Raw genomic sequence first — 22,519 nt, 5'->3', positions numbered from 1 at the left:
GAAAAAAGAATGAAAAGAACAGAGGACAGTCTCAGAGACCTCTGGGACAACATTAAACGCACCAACATTTGAATTATAGGGGTTCCAGAAGAAGAAGAGAAAAAGAAAGGGACTGAGAAAATATTTGAAAAGATTATAGTTGAAAACTTCCCTAATATAGGAAAGGAAATAGTTAATCAAGTCCAGGAGGCACAGAGAGTCCCATACAGAATAAATCCAAGGAGAAATATGCCAAGACACATATTAATCAAACTGTCAAAAATTAAACACAAAGAAATCATCTTAAAAGCAGCAAGGGAAAAACAACAAATAACACACAAGGGAATCCCCATCAGGTTAACAGCTGATCTCTCAGCAGAAACTCTACAAGCCAGAAGGGACTGGCAGGACATAATTAAAGTGATGAAGGAGAAAAACCTGCAACCAAGACTACTCTACCCAGCAAGGATCTCATTCAGATTTGATGGAGAAATTAAAACGTTTACAGACAAGCAAAAGCTGAGAGAGTTCAGCACCACCAAACCAGCTTTACAGCAAATGCTAAAGGAACTTCTCTAGGCAAGAAACACAATAGAAGGAAAATACCTACAATAACAAACCCAAAACAATTAAGGAAATGGGAATAGGAACATACATATCAATAATTACCTTAAATGTAAATGGACTAAATGTTCCCACCAAAAGACACAGATTGGCTGAATGGATACAAAAACAAAACCCATATATATGCTGTCTACAAGAGACCCACTTCAGACCTAGAGACACATACAGACTGAAAGTAAGGGGATGGAAAAAGATATTCCATGCAAATGGAAATCAAAAGAAAGCTGGAGTAGCAATTCTTATATCAGACAAAATAGACTTTAAAATAAAGACTATTACAAGAGACAAAGAAGGATACTACATAATGATCAAGGGATCAATCCAAGAAGAAGATATAACAATTGTAAATATTTATGCGCCCAACATAGGAGCACCTCAATACATAAGGCAAATACTAACAGCCATAAAAGGGGAAATCGACAGTAACACACTCATAGTAGGGGACTTTAAAACCCCACTTTCACCAATGTACAGATCATCCAAAATGAAAATAAATAAGGAAACACAAGCTTTAAATGGTACATTAAACAAGATGAACTTAATTGATATTTATAGGACATTCCATCCAAAAACAACAGAATACACATTTTTCTCAAGTGCTCATGGAACATTCTCCAGGATAGATCATATCTTGGGTCACAAATCAAGCCTTGGTAAATTTAAGAAAATTGAAATTGTATCAAGTATCTTTTCCGAGGACAATGCTATGAGACTAGACATCAATTACAGGAAAAGATCTGTAAAAAATACAAACACATGGAGGCTAAACAATACACTATTCAATGACGAAGTGATCACTGAAGAAATCAAAGAGGAAATAAAAAAATACCTAGAAACAAATGACAATGGAGACATGACGACCCAAAACCTATGGGACGCAGCAAAAGCAGTTCTAAGGGGGAAGTTTATAGCAATACAATCCCACCTTAAGAAACAGGAAACATCTCGAGTAAACAACCTGACCTTGCACCTAAAGCAATTAGAGAAAGAAGAACAAAAACATCCCAAAGTTAGCAGAAGGAAAGAAATCATAAAAATCAGATCAGAAATAAATGAAAAAGAAATGAAGGAAACGATAACAAAGATCAATAAAACTAAAAGCTGGTTCTTTGAGAAGATAAACAAAATTGATAAACCATTAGTCAGACTTATCAAGAAAAAAAGGGAGAAGACTCAAAGCAATAGAATTAGAAATGAAAAAGGAGAAGTAACAACTGACACTGCAGAAATACAAAAGATCATGAGAGATTACTACAAGCAACTCTATGCCGATAAAATGGACAACCTGGAAGAAATGGACAAATTCTTAGAAATGCACAACCTGCCAAGACTGAATCAGGAAGAAATAGAAAATATGAATAGACCAATCACAAGCACTGAAATTGAAACTGTGATTAAAAATCTTCCAACAAATAAAAGCCCAGGACCAGATGGCTTCACAGGCGAATTCTATCAAACATTTAGAGAAGAGCTAACACCTATCCTTCTCAATCTCTTCCAAAATATAGCAGAGGGAGGAGCACTCCCAAACTCATTCTACGAGGCCACCATCACCTTGATACCAAAACCAGACAAGGATGTCACAAAGACAGAAAACTACAGGCCGATATCACTGATGAACATAGATGCAAAAATCCTCAACAAAATACTAGCAAACAGAATCCAACAGCACATTAAAAGGATCATACACCATGATCAAGTGGGGTTTATTCCAGGAATGCAAGGATTCTTCAATATACGCAAATCAATCAATGTGATACACCATATTAACAAATTGAAGAAGAAAAACCATATGATCATCTCAATAGATGCAGAGAAAGCTTTCGACAAAATTCAACACCCATTTATGATAAAAACCGTGCAGAAAGTAGGCATAGAGGGAACTTTCCTCAACATAATAAAGGCCATATATGACAAACCCACAGCCAACATCGTCCTCAATGGTGAAAAACTGAAACCATTTCCACTAAGATCAGGAACAAGACAAGGCTGCCCACTCTCACCACTCTTATTCAACTTAGTTTTGGAAGTTTTAGCCACAGCAATCAGAGAAGAAAAAGAAATAAAAGGAATCCAAATTGGAAAAGAAGAAATAAAGCTGTCACTGTTTGCAGATGACATGATACTATACATAGAGAATCCTAAAGATGCTACCAGAAAAGTATTAGAGCTAATCAATGAATTTGGTAAAGTAGCAGGATACAAAATTAATGCACAGAAATCTCTGGCATTCCTGTACACTAATGACGAAAAATCTGAAAGTGAAATCAAGAAAACACTCCCATTTACCATTGCAACAAAAAGAATAAAATATCTAGGAATAAACCTACCTAAGGAGACAAAAGACCTGTATGCAGAAAACTATAAGACACTGATGAAAGAAATTAAAGATGATACAAATAGATGGAGAGATATACCATGCTCCTGGATTGGAAGAATCAATATTGTGAAAATGACTCTACTACCCAAAGCAATCTACAGATTCAATGCAATCCCTATCAAACTACCAATGGCATTTTTCACAGAACTAGAACAAAAAATTTCAAAATTTGTTTGGAAAAACAAAAGACCCCAAATAGCCAAAGCAATCTTGAGAACGAAAAACAGAGCTGGAGGAATCAGGCTCCCTGACTTCAGACTATACTACAAAGCTACAGTAATCAAGACAGTGTGGTACTGGCACAAAAACAGAAAGATAGATCAATGGAACAGGATAGAAAGCCCAGAGATAAACCTACGCACATATGGTCAACTTATCTTTGATAAAGTAGGCAGGAATGTACAGTGGAGAAAGGACAGCCTCTTCAATAAGTGGTGCTGGGAAAACTGGACAGGGACATGTAAAAGTATGAAATTAGATCATTCCCTAACACCATACACAAAAATAAGCTCAAAATGGATTAAAACCCTAAATGTAAGGCCAGAAACTATCAAACACTTAGAGGAAAACATAAGCAGAACACTCTCTGATATAAATCACAGCAAGATCCTTTTGGACTCACCTCCTAGAGAAATGGAAATAAAAACAAAGATAAACAAATGGGACCTAATGAAACTTCAAAGCTTTTGCACAGCAAAGGAAACCATAAACAAGACCAAAAGACAACCCTCAGAATGGGAGAAAATATTTGCAAATGAAGCAACTGACAAAGGTTTAATCTCCAAAATTTATAAGCAGCTCATGCAGCTCAATAGCAAAAAAACAAACAACCCAATCCAAAAATGGGCAGAAGACTTAAATAGGCATTTCTCCAAAGAAGATATACAGACTGCCAACAAACACATGAAAGAATGCTCAACGTCATTAATCATTAGGGAAATGCAAATCAAAACTACAATGAGATATCATCTCACACCAGTCAGAATGGCCATCATCAAGAAATCTAGAAACAATAAATGCTGGAGAGGGTGTGGAGAAAAGGGAACACTCTTGCACTGCTGGTGGGAATGTGAATTGGTACAGCCACTATGGAGAACAGTATGGAGGTTCCTTAAAAAACTAAAAATAGAACTACCATATGACCCAGCAATCCCACTACTAGGCATATACCCTGAGAAAACCATAATTCAAAAAGAGACATGTACCAAAATGTTCATTGCAGCTCTATTCACAATAGCCCGGAGATGGAAACAACCTAAGTGTCCATCATCGGATGAATGGATAAAGAAGATGTGGCACATATATACAATGGAATATTACTCAGCCATAAAAAGAAACGAAACTGAGCTATTTGTAATGAGGTGGATAGACCTAGAGTCTGTCATACAGAGTGAAGTAAGTCAGAAAGAGAAAGACAAATACTGTATGCTAACACATATATATGGAATTTAAGAAAAAAAAATGTCATGAAGAACCTAGGGGTAAACAGGAATAAAGACACAGACCTACTTGAGAATGGACTTGAGGATATGGGGAGGGGGAATGGTAAGCTGTGACAAAGCGAAAGAGAGGCATGGACATATATACAGTACCAAACGTAAGGTAGATAGATAGTGGGAGGCAGCTGCATAGCACAGGGAGATCAGCTCGGTGCTTTGTGACCGCCTGGAGGGGTGGGATAGGGAGGGTGGGAGGGAGGGAAACGCAAGAGGGAAGGGATGAGGGAACAGATGTATATGTATGACTGATTCACTTTGTTATAAAGCAGAAACTAATAAAAAAATTTTCTAAAAAAAAAAAATGTGCCCATGAAAGAATTACTTCAAGGTATATTTTAGAATAGAACCCCCCCCCGCCAAAAATAGATTTCAGCATCCTACCCCAATTAAAACCTTATTATTAATACTAAGAATCTGCAAGTGGTCCCAGGGCGGTTTCCCCAAACGCAGCATCCCTAATTTCTGCTCCCACCCTTAAGTTTCGCAGATAGGACAGTATGAGAACTGAGCTACTTCAGCCAAAGGCTCCCCCAACTGCTGCCTGTGGATCACAGAGCCCTTATATGGCTGAGGATTCCGTTTTGAAAGGGAGAGATTACAGGCTTAGTGTGTGGTGCTACCAGCAATGACTTTTGCAGTAGAGGTCTCGGGACAGGGAAATCTTAGGGCAAAACTAATTTGGGACAAAGGTATTTCTTTTTTTTTTTCTTTCTTGCCCTAAGAACTATCAATAAGGAGAGAGTTAAAATCTAAAATATTATACAATTGAAAATACAAATCATATAGCTATGTCCAAAATGCAATTTTAAAATGACCAAAAATATTTAAGTCACTGTATTTCATTTTATACTTTGTAATTGCATTTTGACATTAACTTAATTAATATAAAAATAGAGAACTTATTAGAGGACTTTGAAGGTATTATCTTATAGCTTTATATTTTGTACTTAAATAATAATAATTTTAGTATGTACCTTGCAGATACAGTTTCTTCATAATCAGCCACAATATCTGATAAGTTAAATTTGCTAACTTTGGCAATTCTTTTCATTATCAACCTTCTCATCTACAAAAAAATTTTTAGAATTTAAAGAAATGCACAGTTTATATTTTAAGATTAAGTATATACAATGTTACTGGTGTCACTATTTTTTACTCCTAATTTTTTCAAGCAATGAATGGAAAGGGGAATTAGGTAAGTGAAAGTATGGTTCTGTTTGCTACCATTATTAAAATCATTCCTAACGCTCTCATTAATGTCCCTCTCATCTCTTTTTCCACCTAACTCACAGTATACGTGGACAGAGCTAATCTTCACCAAAGGAGATGATTATCCTGTGAATGTGTTTCTACAACAGTCACTTGTACACACACAAATCTTGATCCACAAGGAAATGTGGTCACATTTCTGTATTTCCTTTGAGTCCATCCTATTCTGACCTTAAGCTCTCTTTCTGTCAGCTTGGTAAGATATTTAGTGCTTGAACAGAGCCATTCCCCTAAGCCCTTGCTACTTGCAGAACCCACAGACCTTGGTTCCTCCAAGGACTCTGCAATTCTTCTTTTTAGTCTAAGGAAATCCCTCCCTTTCTCCTCTAACCTCATGCTTCACAACGGGTTTAGACTTTTAGAAATGAAACCAGGAAGAAGTGTGTCTGGAGGCAATTTTCTGCTTTCTGTCCTGCCACAAATCATCCCAAAGATAATGTAACCTAGAGCCTAATGATCTGCTTAAATTCGACAGGAAAATGGGGTGATAGGAGAATGGGAAATTATAATTCCTAAGAATTACCCTGCCATGTGGGGAACAAATTGTTTCCTTTGAAGGTGAACCACACCCCTCCTCCCTCTGACCCCATCATTGTGCTTGAGCCTTCTCACTTGTGCTTTCTCTCTCTGTCTTTCTCTCTTTCTCTCTCCCTCTCCCTTACTCCCTTGCTATCACACAGACTGAGCTCCTTGCTGTTCCCCCCATAGGCCACGCATATTCCTTCCTCACAGTTTTCACATGTGATTCCATCAGCCTGGAATGTTCTTCTCCCAAAAAACCTCCATGGCTAGATCCTTGAGTTCACTTCAGGTCTTTTGCTGAAGCGTTAGCTTCTCTTTCCTTGATCTAAGGAAGGCTTTCCCTTATTTAAAATCACACCTGACCCCCCCACCCCCATACACACTCCTGTCCTCTCTTCCTACTTCACTTGTCATAGTGCATATCACTTTCTAACATACTAATGTTCTGTTCATTATCTGACTTCCTCCACCAGAACGACCTCCTCTAGGAGGCCAGGGATTTTAGTCTATTTTGTTTACTGCTGTAATTCTAGTGTCTAGTATAATGACTGATTCATAGCAGGTGCCCAATAAGTATTTATTGAGTAAATTAATGAAAGGGATAGGTTGAGGAGAAGCACTGGCCTCTTAGATGCAAATATTTCAGCAAAACTTTATCTAGCAATCCTTGAGACTGCTGGGACTTTACTGCTCCAATCCCGGCCTCAGCGACCACTGACCCCAGTAACACAGCAGGAAGTGTAATGCATATAACTCACAGTCCCTCCCACAGCAGGATTTAAACACGATGGCCCTATTAGGCCTCCAGTGTCAAAGCAGGATTCCAGTACCTGTAATTAAAGTAATTATCCCTTGAACTTGTAGTTTTAAACTATCCTGAGATAGCAAAGAAGTCTTCACAAGAAGGTGAAACCCAATCACACAATGTTCTTAAAACTCCTTCCCAGGATTCCTATATGAAAGTCAAGAATCCTCAGACACTTGCTCTCTTACCACCTTCCTGATCTTTTGCTGCCCTCCCTTCTGGGCTTCCTCATACACCAAAAAAAGAGAAGGCATAAGAAGGATATGTATTCTCTTTTCTTATGAGTAAGAACACCTCTTTATTTCCTAAGACATAAATATCATTATTAAATCACATCTCAACTTAAAAAAATATATATGGAGCTAATGAAGAAGGTGTAGGAGGGGCAAGAGTGAGTGGAAAAAGTCTGCCAGCGATAAAGAGGAGGTGCTCTTTCAGGCTACAATAGCTATAGTGGTCTGCATTTCCACCACACTTCCATAGGAACAGAGTACAAACTAGCATAGCCCTTGAGGTTCTATCTTATTTGCCCCTTACTTCAGAAGTAAAGCAAGGCAGACATTGTTATTGTCTGTTTGTTTGTTTTTTTTGTGGTACGCGGGCCTCTCACTGTTGTGGCCTCTCCCATTGCAGAGCACAGGCTCGGGACGCGCAGGCTCAGCAGCCATGGCTCACAGGCCTAGCCACTCTGCAGCATGTGGGATCTTCCCGCACCGGGGCACGAACCCGTGTCCCCTGTATCGGCAGGCGGACTCTCAACCACTGCACCACCAGGGAAGCCCTATTGTCTGTTTTTATAGAACAATAAGGCAGGACTCAGTGCATAGATTACCCGCCCAAAGACAAGCAGGATGGTCAGAACAGGTCTTCACATACCTGCCTAGGGATTTTCTAGTCACACAAGGTTGCTTCTCTCCTGTCTCCACAAGGGATTTGTATGTATCTCTTAGATCTTTCCATGGCTCTCTGCTTCTTTTCAAGTTACCCTAAAAGGCTGCTCTGGTGCCCAATAGCAAAGGTTATAGATTCTACTCTTGCAGAAGTCTTAGAAACCTCCTCAGCCTTCAATTTTATCCCTTACTTCATTAATTGTTCAAACATTTCTCAACATTTTCTGAGTGAAGAGCACTGTGCTGGGCATTATGGATCTATATACATATAGTCGCTGGAGCGATGAGGGGTCAGTAGAAAGAAATCAGGAGGGAAATTCAGTGAGGGATTCCACCTCAAACCTGGTTTAGGCTTTGTTAGGGTGTTCTGTCTCCTAGTAGCTCCTCCACCCCTTTGTCCCGTGAACTGCTCTGGTGTACGGCATTATGAGTTATTAATAAAACTAGGGATTCTGGCAAAATGCTGGCGTGCTTCCCAAAGTGAACTTTTAGGGTCAAAAAGAGATGGGAAGTCTTTAACGTTCATTTGTAAACAGAAACAGTTGGGATATGCTTTAATAATGAGTTTGCTGTCAATTGAAGTAACTGCTGCATCAACAATGTACATCAACAGTGTACATTTACAGATGGTCAGTAACTAACTCTGAAAAGGAAGTCTGAATAGAGCAGAAAACCCCTCAGTGATCAGAAAGAGGTGATGAGTAAGCAAGTCTGTCCATCTGACTCTCTGGGAAGAGTATAGTACTGTGCATCCAGCAGACCAGTTTTCACAAAAGTAAATTCAAACATATTGATAAAACTATTTTGTTGTTGTTACCTTTTTCAGAAAATTGGCAGAATTAATCCTTTGTGCGGTAATAGGATTCATATCTGAAATGGACATATCCTTCTCTATCTGACTTTCATATTCCTATAAACAGAGAATTAAATTAGTTTCACTTATTGAATGTAACAGAGTTTAGATATGATACACTGCAATAAAATATTAACTACTCATTTCAGTTCATGTGTAGGAGATATTGGCAACACTCTGGAACTGAGAGGAGAGAAAACTTCTTTTAGATTCTCCCAATGAGAATTAGCTAAGAACACATATTTTGTTTGCTTCTAGGAGGAGGTCCATTCATCTTTTAAAACTGAGTAATGATTGAGAAAATATTTGCGATTGAGAAAATTATAAGAAAATGTAGGGCTTCCCTGGTGGCACAGTGGTTGAGAGTCCGCCTGCCAATGCAGGGGACACGGGTTCATGCCCCGGTCTGGGAAGATCCCACATGCCACGGAGCGGCTGGGCCCGGGAGCCACGGCCGCTGAGCCTGCACGTCCGGAGCCTGTGCTCCACAACGGGAGAGGCCACAACAGTGAGAGGCCCACATACCGCAAAAAAAAAAAAAAAAAAAAAAAAAGAAAGAAAATGTAAAGACGATTGACAACTATTCTTTATGCATGCATATACCTGGTAATCACTAGAAACAAAAGAAATGGAAAGTGGTAGAGTATAAGGGTCAAGAGAGTGGGCTTTGGAGGCCATAGTCCTGGATTCAAGTTGGCCCTGCCATTTACTAACTTTGTGGTTTGGGAAAAAGACAATTAACTACGCAGACCTCAGTTTCCTCTTTTGTAATAATTATAATATTACTGTTATTAATATGTCACAGGATTGCTGTGAGATTTAACTGAAACAATATCTATAAAGTGCATGGCATACAGTAAGTAGTCAAAATATGCTGACCATAATCAATAACTTTAATTTAACATCCAGCAGTTGGTATAAGATTATTTGTCAGGATGCTTCATCTATATAATTTAGAATAAATTGCATCTGTTATATCTGCATTTGTGGGATACTTTCCTAACTGCACACTGAAATCATTTTACATTATAGAGAGCATTAAAGATGACACAAAAATTATGAAGTATCTCTTATCTTAAGTAGATAAATTATCTGAAAGTAATTTATTTGTTTTTCTAATTATCCACAAGAAATCTTGAAATTAATCCTGTTGACAAGTAACAACTTTTTACCTAGGGATATATTATATTACTACTTCATATCACTTTATTTATTTTAAAAGTACTAATTTATAGGAGTTACTTAAATACTCTGGATATTAACTTTATTAATTAATATATAATTTGCAAATATCTTTTCCTAATCTGTGGGATTTAAACTTTAATATTATCAAGTTTATTAATCTATTTCTTTATAATTTATACTTTTTGTGTTTTGTTTAAGAAATACTTTCCTGCCCAAGATTAAGATATACATTTAAAGTTTTGCATTTCATGTGTATTCTGCATTACACATGGTATTTATTTCTTTTGTGAGGTCTGAATCTAATTTTACACCATTCAAAAATGTTTTATAATTCTCTCCATTAAGTTTTTGTACATGTTTTGTTCAATATATTCCTATGAATCTAAGAGTTTTTATTGCTACTGTAGGGTGTATCTTTGTTAAGTTACATTTTTAGTGGGTTTTTGTTGGTGTATAGAATGCTATTTATTTTTTGTTTTTAATTTTTCCTCAAGTTTTTCAAACATACAGAAAATTAGAAAGAATGTTAAAAATCTATGCACCTACACTTTAGATTAAGTAATTAATATTTTGCCATGTTTGCTTAATCTGTTTCTTTTGTTTTCTTTTTTTTGGCTATATATCTCAAAGTATAAATTACAGACACCATGACACTTCATTCCTAAATAAATACTTCAGCATGAATCTCCAAAAACTAAGGACACAACCACAGTGCCATAATCACAGACAACAAAACTAACGATTTTCCAATATATCTATTATTCAATTATCAATATTACATAATAGTCCAATATCCAAATTTCATCAATTGCTGTTTTTTCACCATATATATATTGTATATCTCCATATATATGTAATATATATATTCTCTTCAGATTTTTTCCCATTATAGCTTATTACAAGATATGGATAAAGTTCACTATGCTATAGAGTATGAGCTTGTTGTTTATTTATTCTATATATAGTAGTTTGTATCTGCTAATCCCAAACTCCTAATTTATCCCTCCCCCACCCCCTTTCCCCTTTGGTAATCATAAATTTGTTTTCTATGTCTATGAGTCTGTTTCTGTTTGTAAATAAGTTCATTTGTATCATTTTTTTTACATTCCACATATAAGTGGTATCATATGATATTTTTTTCTTTCATCTTATTTTATTGAGAACAAGATTTACATGAGAGAGCCAAATGCTGGCTTTACAAAATTCTAGAAAATTGCTATTGATTCCAACCTGGAAATTCCTAGCAAACCTAATACCGTCAAGGGATGTATGTGTATGAGCACATAATTGCACAGCTTTCTTTTTAAGACTTTGTAATGCATTTCCTAAATTGAAGGTGATATCATATGGTATTTGTCTTTCTCTTTCTGACTTACTTCACTTAGTATAATAATCTCTAGGTCCATCCATGTTGCTGTAAATGGCATTATTTCATTCTTTTTATGGCTGAGTAATATTCCATTATATACATATACCACATCTTCTTTATCCATTCATCTGTCAATGGACACTCAAGCTGCTTCCATGTCTTGGCTATTTTAGATGGTGCTGCTATGAACATTGGGGTACATGTATCTTTTTGAATTAGAGTTTTCTCTGGATGTATGCCCAGGAGTGAGATTGCTGGATCACATGGTAACTCTATTTTTAGTTTTTAAAGAACCTCCATACTGTTCTCCATAGTGACTACACAAATTTACATTCCCACCAACAGTGTAGGAGGGTTCTCTTTTCTCCACACCCTCTCCAGCATTAATTTAATTTGTAGACTTTTTGATGATGCCCATTCTGACTAGTGTGAGGAGGTGCCTCACTGTAGTTCTGATTTGCATTTTTCCAATAATTAGCAATATTGAGCATCTTTTCATGTGCCTGTTGGCCATCTGTATGTCTTTGAAGAAATGTCTATTTAGGTCTAAAAATGATGACTTTTTAAAGAGATCAAAATGCAACAGAGAGAAACAGTTGTACTTGTTAGCCAGTTGGCCCACATTCCAAATTTGTCTGATTGTTTCTTTGTGGTGTCATTTAACTTGTTCCTTTATTCCTCATCTTTCTTGTAAACAAATTAGAGGAGGAGGAGGAGGAGGAGGGGAGAAGGAGGGGGGAGGAGGAATCGGGGAGGAGGATGAGGGGGAGGGGGGGAGTAAAAGGGAGGGAGGAGGAGGAGGAAGGGGACAGGCTGAAGATGTCTCCGGGCATGTGGGATCTTAGCTCCCTGACCAGGGATGGAACCCGCACCCCCTGCATTGGAAGGCGAAATCTTAACCACTGGACCACCAAGGAAGTCCCTTGGGCATTTAAAAGGAGCATATTTTTTCCCTCCTTAAGTCTGTTAATGTGGTAAATTATATTAATAGATTCCTTAATTAGATTAGTTTAGCTCTGTTATCTGGAACTAAACCCTACTAGATTATGGTGTATAATTATATATTTATACATAACATATTGCTTTTTGATTTGATAAAATTTTATTAGTAATTTCACATCTATGTTCATAAGTGAAATTGACCTAAAATGATCATGTTTTGCTTTCTTTGTCCAATTTTGGCATGAAGGTCATCAACCTCAGAAAATGAGTTGGGTTGCTTTCCCTCTTTTTGTGTTCTCTCAATAGTTTGTATAAGATAAGGAAAGTTAGCAAAGCCCCTAGTTTCAGAAGCAGAAATTCTTCCTTTTTTATGATGTTATATCCTCAATTATGCTGAGCATTGTGCTTTGCCCATAGTAGTTTATGGAACTGTAGAATTAAATTCAATCATTGAGAGAAACAGGAGGAAACTGAATAACTTTTCAGCCATTCTAAGCCAAGGTCTTCCCACTGCAGTTTACTAACTGAAATTCCTAAGGTCTCAAAACAGATGAATCACAATTAAAAGTTGAGCAATGCTTTCCAAAGCCAAATATCAATTGGTCTGTTTGTGAATACCTATTATTTCTACTCACCCATGTTTGTGAAAATAATGAATAATCTATGACTATAATAGTCATATGTGCTAACTGGTGGTGCCATGATATTAGCATTGAAAAATCATTAATTTGCATTTCCTCTTTCACCTCTGAGCCACACCAAAAGAGATTCTCAGACAATCCACTTGGTTCAGCCATGAGTGTCTTCCCACTATTACTTGAGTTTTAAATGTAATGAGTCCTGTATAGTTTTGTTTGTGTCTCCTCTATATTAGGGTATAACAGCTAAAGGATGGCTGAGTGGCAACAAGAAAAAAACATAAACCTTTTTATAAGTAACTTTTACTATTTTTAATATTAAGTGGCTTGCTGCTATTTCCCTTCAGTCCAGAATCAAATGAAAACAAATATCAAAAAGTTTATCCATTTTTTATCAATTGATAATAATTCACCAGAGTTAATAAACTTGTTATAACCAATTTTAGTATAAGGCATTCACTCTTTCTGACTTATAAGATGTATAAACCTCAATATCCTTCATCAGCATCTGCTATCTTTAAGTTGGCTGACATCACCCTACAGTGGTAATTCTACTACACAGGCATTTTCTTCAGAGATGGAACACTGGTTTCTTTCTTCTTGAACCATCTCTTTGCAAGCACGAGTGTTAGGATTAGTACAATTGTTTTTTTCTACAGGAATTAGCTCTTATAATTCCATTCTTTTAAGCCTAGTGGAGTGCTGGTAAATGTTTAACAGCCAGTTTTCTGGGAGTGGGAGGGGAAGCCCCAATTTGCAGCATTTGCTGATTTATGGTGTAGACATTCTCCCAGCAATACATTTAAAGCAACCAACATGAAATCACTGAAGGTGGAGCAGGGAAGAGATGCACACAACAGGCTCTTAACAGCTGGTGCCAGCAGGCTCCAGCACACCATCACTACACAGCATAAGATGAAATTTTCTTTCTTTCTTTTTTCCCCACATTTTAAAGTTTCTGAAATTGAGATGTGCTTTACAATCAAGTATGTTTAATGTGGTAGTGTTTCTCTCCCTTATCCCCCAAAGTTGCTATTAAATTGGTGATACATTTTACAATAAAAACCACAATATTTACGTAAATTTATAATACACTTAAAGGAGTCTGGCTGTGAAATAGGTTGTTGGGACAACTAAGTTGCAAAGTTAAGCTAAGGACTTTCTGAAATTTGGGAAAGCTATACGTTTTTAATGCCTAAAGAAAAGGGGATCCCAAAAAAATCAAGAAAGAAAAATTCCCATGAAACAAGCTCGACTTAATTGTGAAAGAGAAAGTATTATCAACATGGACGTGACTGTTGCCTATCCATGTCCAACATGTTGCCTAATATGTCCAACAAAACATATTGTTTCAAACAACTGAATATAACAACAACAAAAAAGAGACTCACAGATATAAAGAACAAACTAGCGGTTACAAGTGGGGAGAGGGAAGTGGGGAAGGGCAATATAGGGGTAGAAGATTAAGAGGTACAAACCATCATCTATAAAATAAGCTACAAGGATATGTTGTACAACACAGGGGATATAGCCAGTATTTTATAAGTAACTATAAATGGAGTATAACCTTTAAAAGTTGTGAATCACTATATTGTACACCTGTAAAACTTATATAAATATTGTTCATCAACAATACTTCAATTTAAAAAAAATTTAAGAGGGGAAAATTGTTGTCTACAGATTATCAGTTTAAAAAAAATTAAGATAGATTTAAAGCAGCAAAACATTAACTTATCATAGAATTAACTACGTTCAAATAGAAACCAAGTACCTGGAAGAGTAAATCTGGAATCTCTCTGTCATACAGGGGCATTTGCGGCAGAAGGAAAACATCTAATTGACCTGCATTTCTAAGTTGCAATAGCTGGAAACGTTTACTCTTTTTCATTTCCTCTTCAGAAACAAAGTTAAATTCATCTTGCAACTGTTTGAGACGAAAATACTTTGGAATATCCTGTTCTTTATGTTTCATGTACTATAAAACACCAATAATGTAAAGTCTTTACTTAAAATATTAATTTTTTAAAATTCAAGAATTATTTCAAAACAGTTTTTCCCCCTAACTGTGAGATATGAGAGTTGCAATAGAAATAGGAAATGGAGCAACTGAATCTGTACAGAAAATCTGAAAAAAAAAAAAAAAAAGCAGAATCCGGCCTATGCAGTTTCTCAACCTTTTCCTGGTCATGATTTATACAGAAAATGAAAACATGTGTACTGCACAGTGGGTTAAAAGATGAGAGTTTTTGTGTCTGGTTGCCCTATGAGTTGACAGAGGATCAATATTTCTATACACATGTAATCAATTCAGCACATCAGTTGAGAAGCTCTGATCTGAAGAAACCTAATTGCAATAATCTATGCATGCACTGCTTTATTCAATAAATGTAAATGTGAGTACATGGTACATGCAAGGAAAAGTGCTAGCTGCCATAAGAGAGACAAGGATTTACTAGTTGTAGTTCCACAAGGAAAGATAAAGCACATGGACGAATAACTAAGGTAAAAGGCAGAATGGTATTAGAGCCATAAGAGTTTATAAAAAGAAAAAAAGTTAACAGGAGGGCAAGGGAAGAAAAGCCCGTATATAACTGAGGTTGCCAAGGAAGGATTTACCAGACTAGCAGGGTGGGTAAGACAGCTGCTATAGGTGCCCTTCTAAAGAGAGGGAATGACATGAATAAAGGTATGAAGAAAGCCTGTTTGGAGCACACAGAGCAGTTCAGTTGGCTGTAAGGAGGAGTAGCAGAAGTGAATAGATAATAGAGTCTTTGAGGGAAGGAGTGTGTCTATAAATCATCTTTAAAATCCTCAGCATTTAATAATATGGCTGGCATTCAGTAGATGTACAATAGATGTCAGCCTGGATGCAAGATGCACCAAGCAAGGGCTGCTAAATAGTGGCAGAATACCAATCATCAGGCCTAAAGTAGAAATTATTTCAGTTGCTGAATTTCTAACTGCCTTACAATACTATAAACTGGCTTAAAACTCTATCTGTCCTCAGATTTACTTTTAATGCCTCCTAATGCCTAGAAAAATACACTGCAAACTGTGGAGGAGTATGAGAGTGTAGAGCTTAAGAAATAAAATATATTTACAGTACAGATATTTGCTATAACTTACCATAACAAATTCCATTAAATCAGAATATTCTGGATTATTTGGGTCAATTCTGACCTCATTTGCCCATTCAAAAAGCTTCTGTGCATTAATAAGCCATGGAATTCCAGGAACACCTCTTGCATCTACATTCCTTAACACACTAACATAAAGAAAAATATTTTGTGAATTTGTATATAATATGCAGGTGATAAATCTGTTATATGGGATAAAACCTACCCATTCCAGGTATTTAAGGATAAAGCTTATCCTGTGTTTAAGGATAAAATAGAAGGTTTAGATGTGATATCTTTCCTGGTTCTTCTCACTTTCTAACTGTATCATAGCTTTTTTTTTTTTTAAACATCTTTTATGGAGTATAATTGCTTTACAATGATGTGTTAGTTTCTGCTTTATAACAAAGTGAATCAGTTATACATATACATATGTTCCCATATCTCTTCCCTCGTGCATCTCCCTCCCTCCCACCCTCCCTATCCCACCCCTCTAGGTGGTCACAAACCACCCAGCTGTGTATCATAGCTTTTTTATTTCTTGCGGTACGCGGGCCTCTCACTGTTGTGGCCTCTCCCGATGCGGAGCACAGGCTCGGGACACGCAGGCTCAGCGGCCATGGCTCACGGGCCCAGCCACTCCGCGGCACGTAGGATCTTCCCGGACCGCAGCACGAACCCGTGTCCCCTGCATCGGCAGGCGGACTCTCAACCACTGCGCCACCAGGGAGGCCCTATCATAGCTTTTTGATAAATGTCTACCCCTCCCTTAAGAGACAAGTAAGCTTCTTAAGGGCAAAGTCTGTAAATATTCATCTTTGCTATCTAAAGTCCACAATATAAAAAGAATCTTTAGGCTATATCTTTACAGTTGAAACATAATATATAGAGTATGTAATACAATTAACTGGGAAGTATGGGCCAGAAGAATATCTTTGGTCATATGAGGCCATCTTCAGAAGTTAAGAGAGCTATAAAAGATAGGCTAGACTCATAATGCATCCTTAGTGACCTCAACTATAGGCTAAGTGCAGAAGGAATTCAACCCTAAACAGTAAGGGTTTATTTTCAGCCATCAATTATCCCAGTTATTTAATCTCTCTCTTCATAGATAATTTGTTTCATCATGTAGAATTAGAGCAATTTGGACTAGAAGATTTCTAAGATCCTTTCTGAAAAGTACTCAAGAAATATTCCAGACCATAAACTAGGATTCCAGAAATACGGTTCTGACTCAGATTCAGTAATGCCAACCCAAACATGGACATTCATTTTACACTGTCTACTTTCCAACATTTTACACTGTCTACTTTCCATCAGTATCTATTCATATTTTTATGATAAATCTTTGGAAGCTATTGCTAACAAAGCCAATGCTTGGTATGATAGGATGTTAAGCAAAATTACAAATAGGTAAAGTTTGAGTATTCTTCCTTTCTTTAATTCCTATGTCTGCCCTCATATTTAAACTGTTTTAATGTCTTTGTCATAAGAGATATCTAGGGCTTGACACCCTTAACACCATCATGTAACAAATTTTCCTTCTCATGGGAAGATTCTTAGCCCAGGTCCCCTAGAGAACAAAGGCTGAGGTACAGTTTAAATGTCAATGAATAGATTAGGGAGAGAAACTTAGCCCATTATAGCCTAAAAAAATTAGGTTGTAATTGTATTTCAAGGTAGTCTCCAGATTTCTACCTCAGGGGAAGTAATAAAGACCACAGAACATCTCCTGCCCTTGCTATAATGATTCCCCCAGCTGGCCCTACAGGTGTTTAGCTGTGGGCTATGGCAAAATTCCTTGGTCATCTGCGCCCCCTCCTTCACAACCAAATGCTAAGCAAGTAATATAATTCAGTGATATTAAGTATACCCACAGTATTGTTCAACCACCGTAACTATGTACTTCCAGAATTTTTCATCATTCCAAACAGAAATTCTGTACGATTAAACAATAACTCTCCATTCCTCCCTCCCCTCAGCCCCTGGCTTTGTCTCTATAAATTAAGCAAAAAATTTTAAAGTTAGCAGGGAGAAGAGACAACCTACAAAATACTAATGTTTAGACTGATGGCAGACTTTTAAACAGCTGTGATAAATCCCAGAAGATAATGCAACTATAGCTTCAAATAGGGAAAATAAACATCAGCCTCAAATTTTATGCCCATCTAAACAGTTATTCAAGAAGGAGGAAAATATAAATACATTTTCAGATATACAAAGACTAAACAAGCTTGCTAGCCATGAAAACTGAATCATTAAAGGAGCAACTTTCAGCAAGTAAATCCAGAATGAAAGGTGTGGGAGGTAAGAAATGAGGGCAAACATAAAAGTCAATTAACCACGTCAGAAAATAATTAACTAGTGAGTGTAAGAAAAACTGTTTTATGTTTTAAAAGTGTATTAAACAAAAACTCTAGACAACATGGGATTGGAGAGATGTGCCTAATGTTATACTGAAGCATTCTAAGATCTTCTTTTCGTTCACTTCTTTGTCTCTGGCTCTGTCAGTAGTTGATGAATAAATGAATGAATGAGTGAGCGAAACAGTGAATGAACATACTTTCTTTCTGCTCTCCTTTGGCTCCATGCTCTGACTCTCACAAGTCAATCTTGCCTTTTGGAGCACCCATCCCGTTCCTAGAACCACTGCTCCTCACCAGTCCTTGGGCTCCCACAGCTGTAGAGGAGGGGAGTTCTGTAACTTCCTTCTCTGATCTCAGAGGCCCCAACTGTAAAGTTTTACTTCTAGTTCACTTTAGAAAGGACTCTGAACTTTGAAAACCTCTCCTGCAATTCATTCCCTGTTGAAACCTGTCATCTGTTCCAATCTTGCAGAATTACTCTCAATCTTTTATAAATTTGAGTTCCCAACTAACAGGAACTGTTAAGTGCAGCATCACAGAAGCCATGAGACAAGAGACGTCAAGAAGCAAAACGAGGAGGACGGGCCAATGAATATGTCCAGAAGGTCCCTGGTAGCCTTCAGGAATAACTGAGTTGGGTTAAGGATGAAATGTGTGAATTAAAAGTAGAGGCAATATATGCAGACCAGTAGACCACCCATATGAGGACTTGGGTGGGAAAAACAACCAGAAAGTGTTTTCAGGGTTCAATCAAATGCTTGGATTTTTCTTTGTTTCAAAGCACAGAAGGCTTCTTGGATACAAAAGACTTATAGCATAGGAAACGGAAAAGTTGAAGAAAAGATAAGAAAAGGATATAAATATGTCAGCAGAATCCTAACAGAGACGAAGGAAAGTTCCAAATTACTTGTATAAAAGCTAGCTTTAGAGTGAGGAGAACAAACATCTGACTCCAAGAAAAAGGCAAAGAATAGTATGATGAGGCAAAGATTAAAAATAGCTGCAGTGGGGACTGTGCTAGGGAAATACTAAGAAACACAAGAAAATAATCGTTCAGCGTATTAAAAGCTTATTCACTAGTTCCAAAATGAATTACCCTTATTAATTGTCCATCTTTCCCCTAAAACACCCTGCACAGCCTACCTCACTATCAACATCCTGCACCAGGGTTACAATTTATTATGTTTGTTGCAATAAAAGAATTGCACTTGTTATAATCCATGAACCTATGCTGACCCATCATTATCACTCAAAGTCCATGATTTACATTAGGGTTTACTCTTGGTGTCTTACATTATATGGATTTTGGCAAATACATAATGACATGTATCCACAATTATAGTATCATACAGAGTAGTCTCACTGCCCTAAAAATCCTGTGTGCTCTGCCTATTCATCCCTCTCTCTTCCTAACCCCTGGCAACCACTCACATTTTTTACTGTCTCCATAGTTCTGCCTTTCCCATAATGTCATATAGTTGGATATAGCCATGTTTTTTTAAAAAAAATATGTGTTTAGATGGAGAGGGGAAATGCTATCTTCTTGTTATCATCATTCACTAATTTTTAAACGATGGGATCTTTTGGTCCTTTATATTTACCATCTTACTCAAACATAGCACAATAGGTAAGCCAGCATTATCATCATTTTTATAGAATTTTACTTTACTTCTAGTAATCCTGTTTGTGGATGTGGTCTAGCAGTTAATCCCAATTCCTCTAGGAAGTCCTGGGATATAGATGAAATTTCTATGTCCAGCAATTTCTTCCAGCAAATTGATAATGCAAAAAATGATTCTTTCATAATCCAGAATGATTGGGAGATATAAAGGTCCCAGAAGTAAAATCCTTCGGAATCTTGGCCTTTGCCTACAATTTAAGGACTGTGGAACTTCCTCTCTCATCATCCATGTGGCTCTAATCCTAAGCATTGAAGAGATACATTCTCTTACATACAAAGATACTTATTGTCTTAGTAGAGTGATTATAAATAAAATCAATAAATATTTTACATATTTATAAATACAAATAAAAAATAAAGCAACATCCAAGTAAACTAAACTGTTCCTACTGTTTCTAGAGTTTTCCCTTTTTAGGTCTTGTGTGATGCTTTGCTGAGGATTGGCATTATTTTTCAAGCATAAACATTTATTACCTGCAGTAAGCAGATCTTAATGACTGTGACATAGGTGTCAGAGGAACACCATTTTCATCTAAGGCCCATGATAGAGAATAGCTTAGTTTTCCTGAAGTCAAAAGACAAAGTTCTTCAGTTCCGTTTCCCTCAAGAAGAAAGGGCACATCTATTTATAAAAGACATTAAAAACAAATGAATATTTGAGCACATTACAGTTTTTTTCCAGACTTTTACTTGTGGAACCTCAGGAACACAAAGTTTATGTTGACCACAAGCTCTAATCTTAGAGCTCTCCCTCACCTCACATCTAAGATCCCTCAAGGTAGACTGCTTCAAACAGACTACCAAAGAGAGAGGAACATATTTATCTGAACACAGCAGTTTTTAACCCATTCTTTCTGGGAGTGGCTGCCAGCAAGAAAAAAATATTGGCAGCAGAAAAAGAGCTACTGTTTGTCTCCTTTCCTACATTCTTGAGTGTTCCCCCTCTCCTCATCTTCTTTCTGTCTCCAGAGAGCTTAAAGATACTCCTTGAAACTTCTGCCAAGTTCCTAGTGCTCCCTAAATTTTTCACTCTTAAGTCTTTTCTCCTGGGTCTCCACAACCCTATTTTCTGCTTCATCTGGACTCTGTCTAAGCAGACTACATTCCTCCCTCATTTTCTGTTCTCCCCTGGTTCCTTTGCCTACTTATTTTCTTCTCTCTCCTCCTTGCTCACTCATTCATACTCCCTTTCTTTTTACCAGCTGGATGCAGCAATTGCAAAACCCCTAGGAAGGTGAAAGAGAAGGGAGCTGGGGGAGAAGAGAAATGACAGCATTCTGGCAGACATGCTAACTTAAATTTAATTGCAGGAGGAGTAAAATCAATTGAACAACAATAAACAGAAACATCACTTCTTCTTTCCTCTCTCCTTTACCTCTTCCTTTCTCTCGCTTTCTCTTCCTCCCTCCCCTATTCAGTTCAAAGATGAATCAACCTGTCCTGGAGCATCTTTAAGATTTACGAAAGGAGAGGCAGAGGCAGAGCAGCCTACCCATTCAGGAGTGGAGCTCACATTCCAGAGAGCATAGCGCCCTTGTCTCAGATGTCCTAGGGAAAGCAAAGGGGCTAATCCCGAATTTTAGATATCCCAAAGATCTGATTCAAGTCAAAGTTTTAAAAATTAGTTTAATGTCTGGAAGAAGAACTTAATTCACTTTAACCTAATACTGTAAATATAGGATTCTTTATTCATATAAATGACCCAGGGTCATTTAGGATATGGAACTCATGAAGAAAATAGGAGGGAAGAAACATTTTTAATAAACTTACTGCTTCCCACTTCTCCATATGCAGGTATGACCAGCTTATCAGAGCTAAATTCTACATATTCCAAAACAGTTTTGCTTTTTAGCTCTGTGTTTTTAGGTAAGGGTAAATATAGTTTTGCCAATAAGCTTGTCCTTTTACTTATTTCATAAACCTAAATATAAAAGAAATGGTTGATAAATCACTGAAAGTACAAAATAGAAAAAGAACTAAAATAAAGATCATCACTAACATAATTCTTTTAAAAATACTCGAATGTAAAATAGGTATTGCTCTATAGAATTTGATCCACATGATTGTGAGAAAAGTAGATAACCCTATGTGTTTAAAAGTATAATGCCTTTTATGGTTTCAAAGAAAATCAACTGAATAAAAGGACTACAAATACAGTTCTGTGAATATATTACATATAAGACAATACCCAAATAACTTACTTTTGTGTAGCAGTTTTAAAATTCTTTATCTCATTTAAACCTGATAAAAATTATAGGAAATAGGTATTATTCTTCCCATTTTGTAAATGAAGAAATGGAGTCTCTATATGAAACTATATTAATTTTTATTAAAAGGGATAGAAACCCAGGTAAAGTGCTTAAGAAAAGGGGAGATTTGTTGGCTCATGAAATCCAAGGAC

The 22,519-nt window shown here is 36.9% G+C and overlaps 1 protein-coding gene across 1 annotated transcript in view; it reads right to left on the bottom strand.

Moving 5' to 3' along the window:
* The window catches only part of CC2D2B (coiled-coil and C2 domain containing 2B), a gene marked incomplete at both ends in the record, with an annotated part of 102,590 nt that overhangs the window by 43,111 nt on the left and 36,960 nt on the right, over positions 1–22,519 (bottom strand). The window contains 6 exons of the mRNA XM_082610923.1: positions 5,457–5,548; positions 8,786–8,878; positions 14,727–14,930; positions 16,082–16,220; positions 20,593–20,740; positions 21,889–22,039. Coding sequence (XP_082467049.1) covers positions 5,457–5,548; positions 8,786–8,878; positions 14,727–14,930; positions 16,082–16,220; positions 20,593–20,740; positions 21,889–22,039 — 827 coding nt within the window. The remainder of the gene's footprint in view (positions 1–5,456; positions 5,549–8,785; positions 8,879–14,726; positions 14,931–16,081; positions 16,221–20,592; positions 20,741–21,888; positions 22,040–22,519) is intronic.

The sequence above is a fragment of the Mesoplodon mirus genome (genome assembly GCF_964341445.2).
Source record: "Mesoplodon mirus genome assembly, chromosome: 2".
NCBI lineage: Eukaryota > Metazoa > Chordata > Mammalia > Artiodactyla > Ziphiidae > Mesoplodon > Mesoplodon mirus.
Note: the sequence above shows the minus strand (reverse complement) of the source record. Positions and strands in the feature narration are given on the sequence as shown.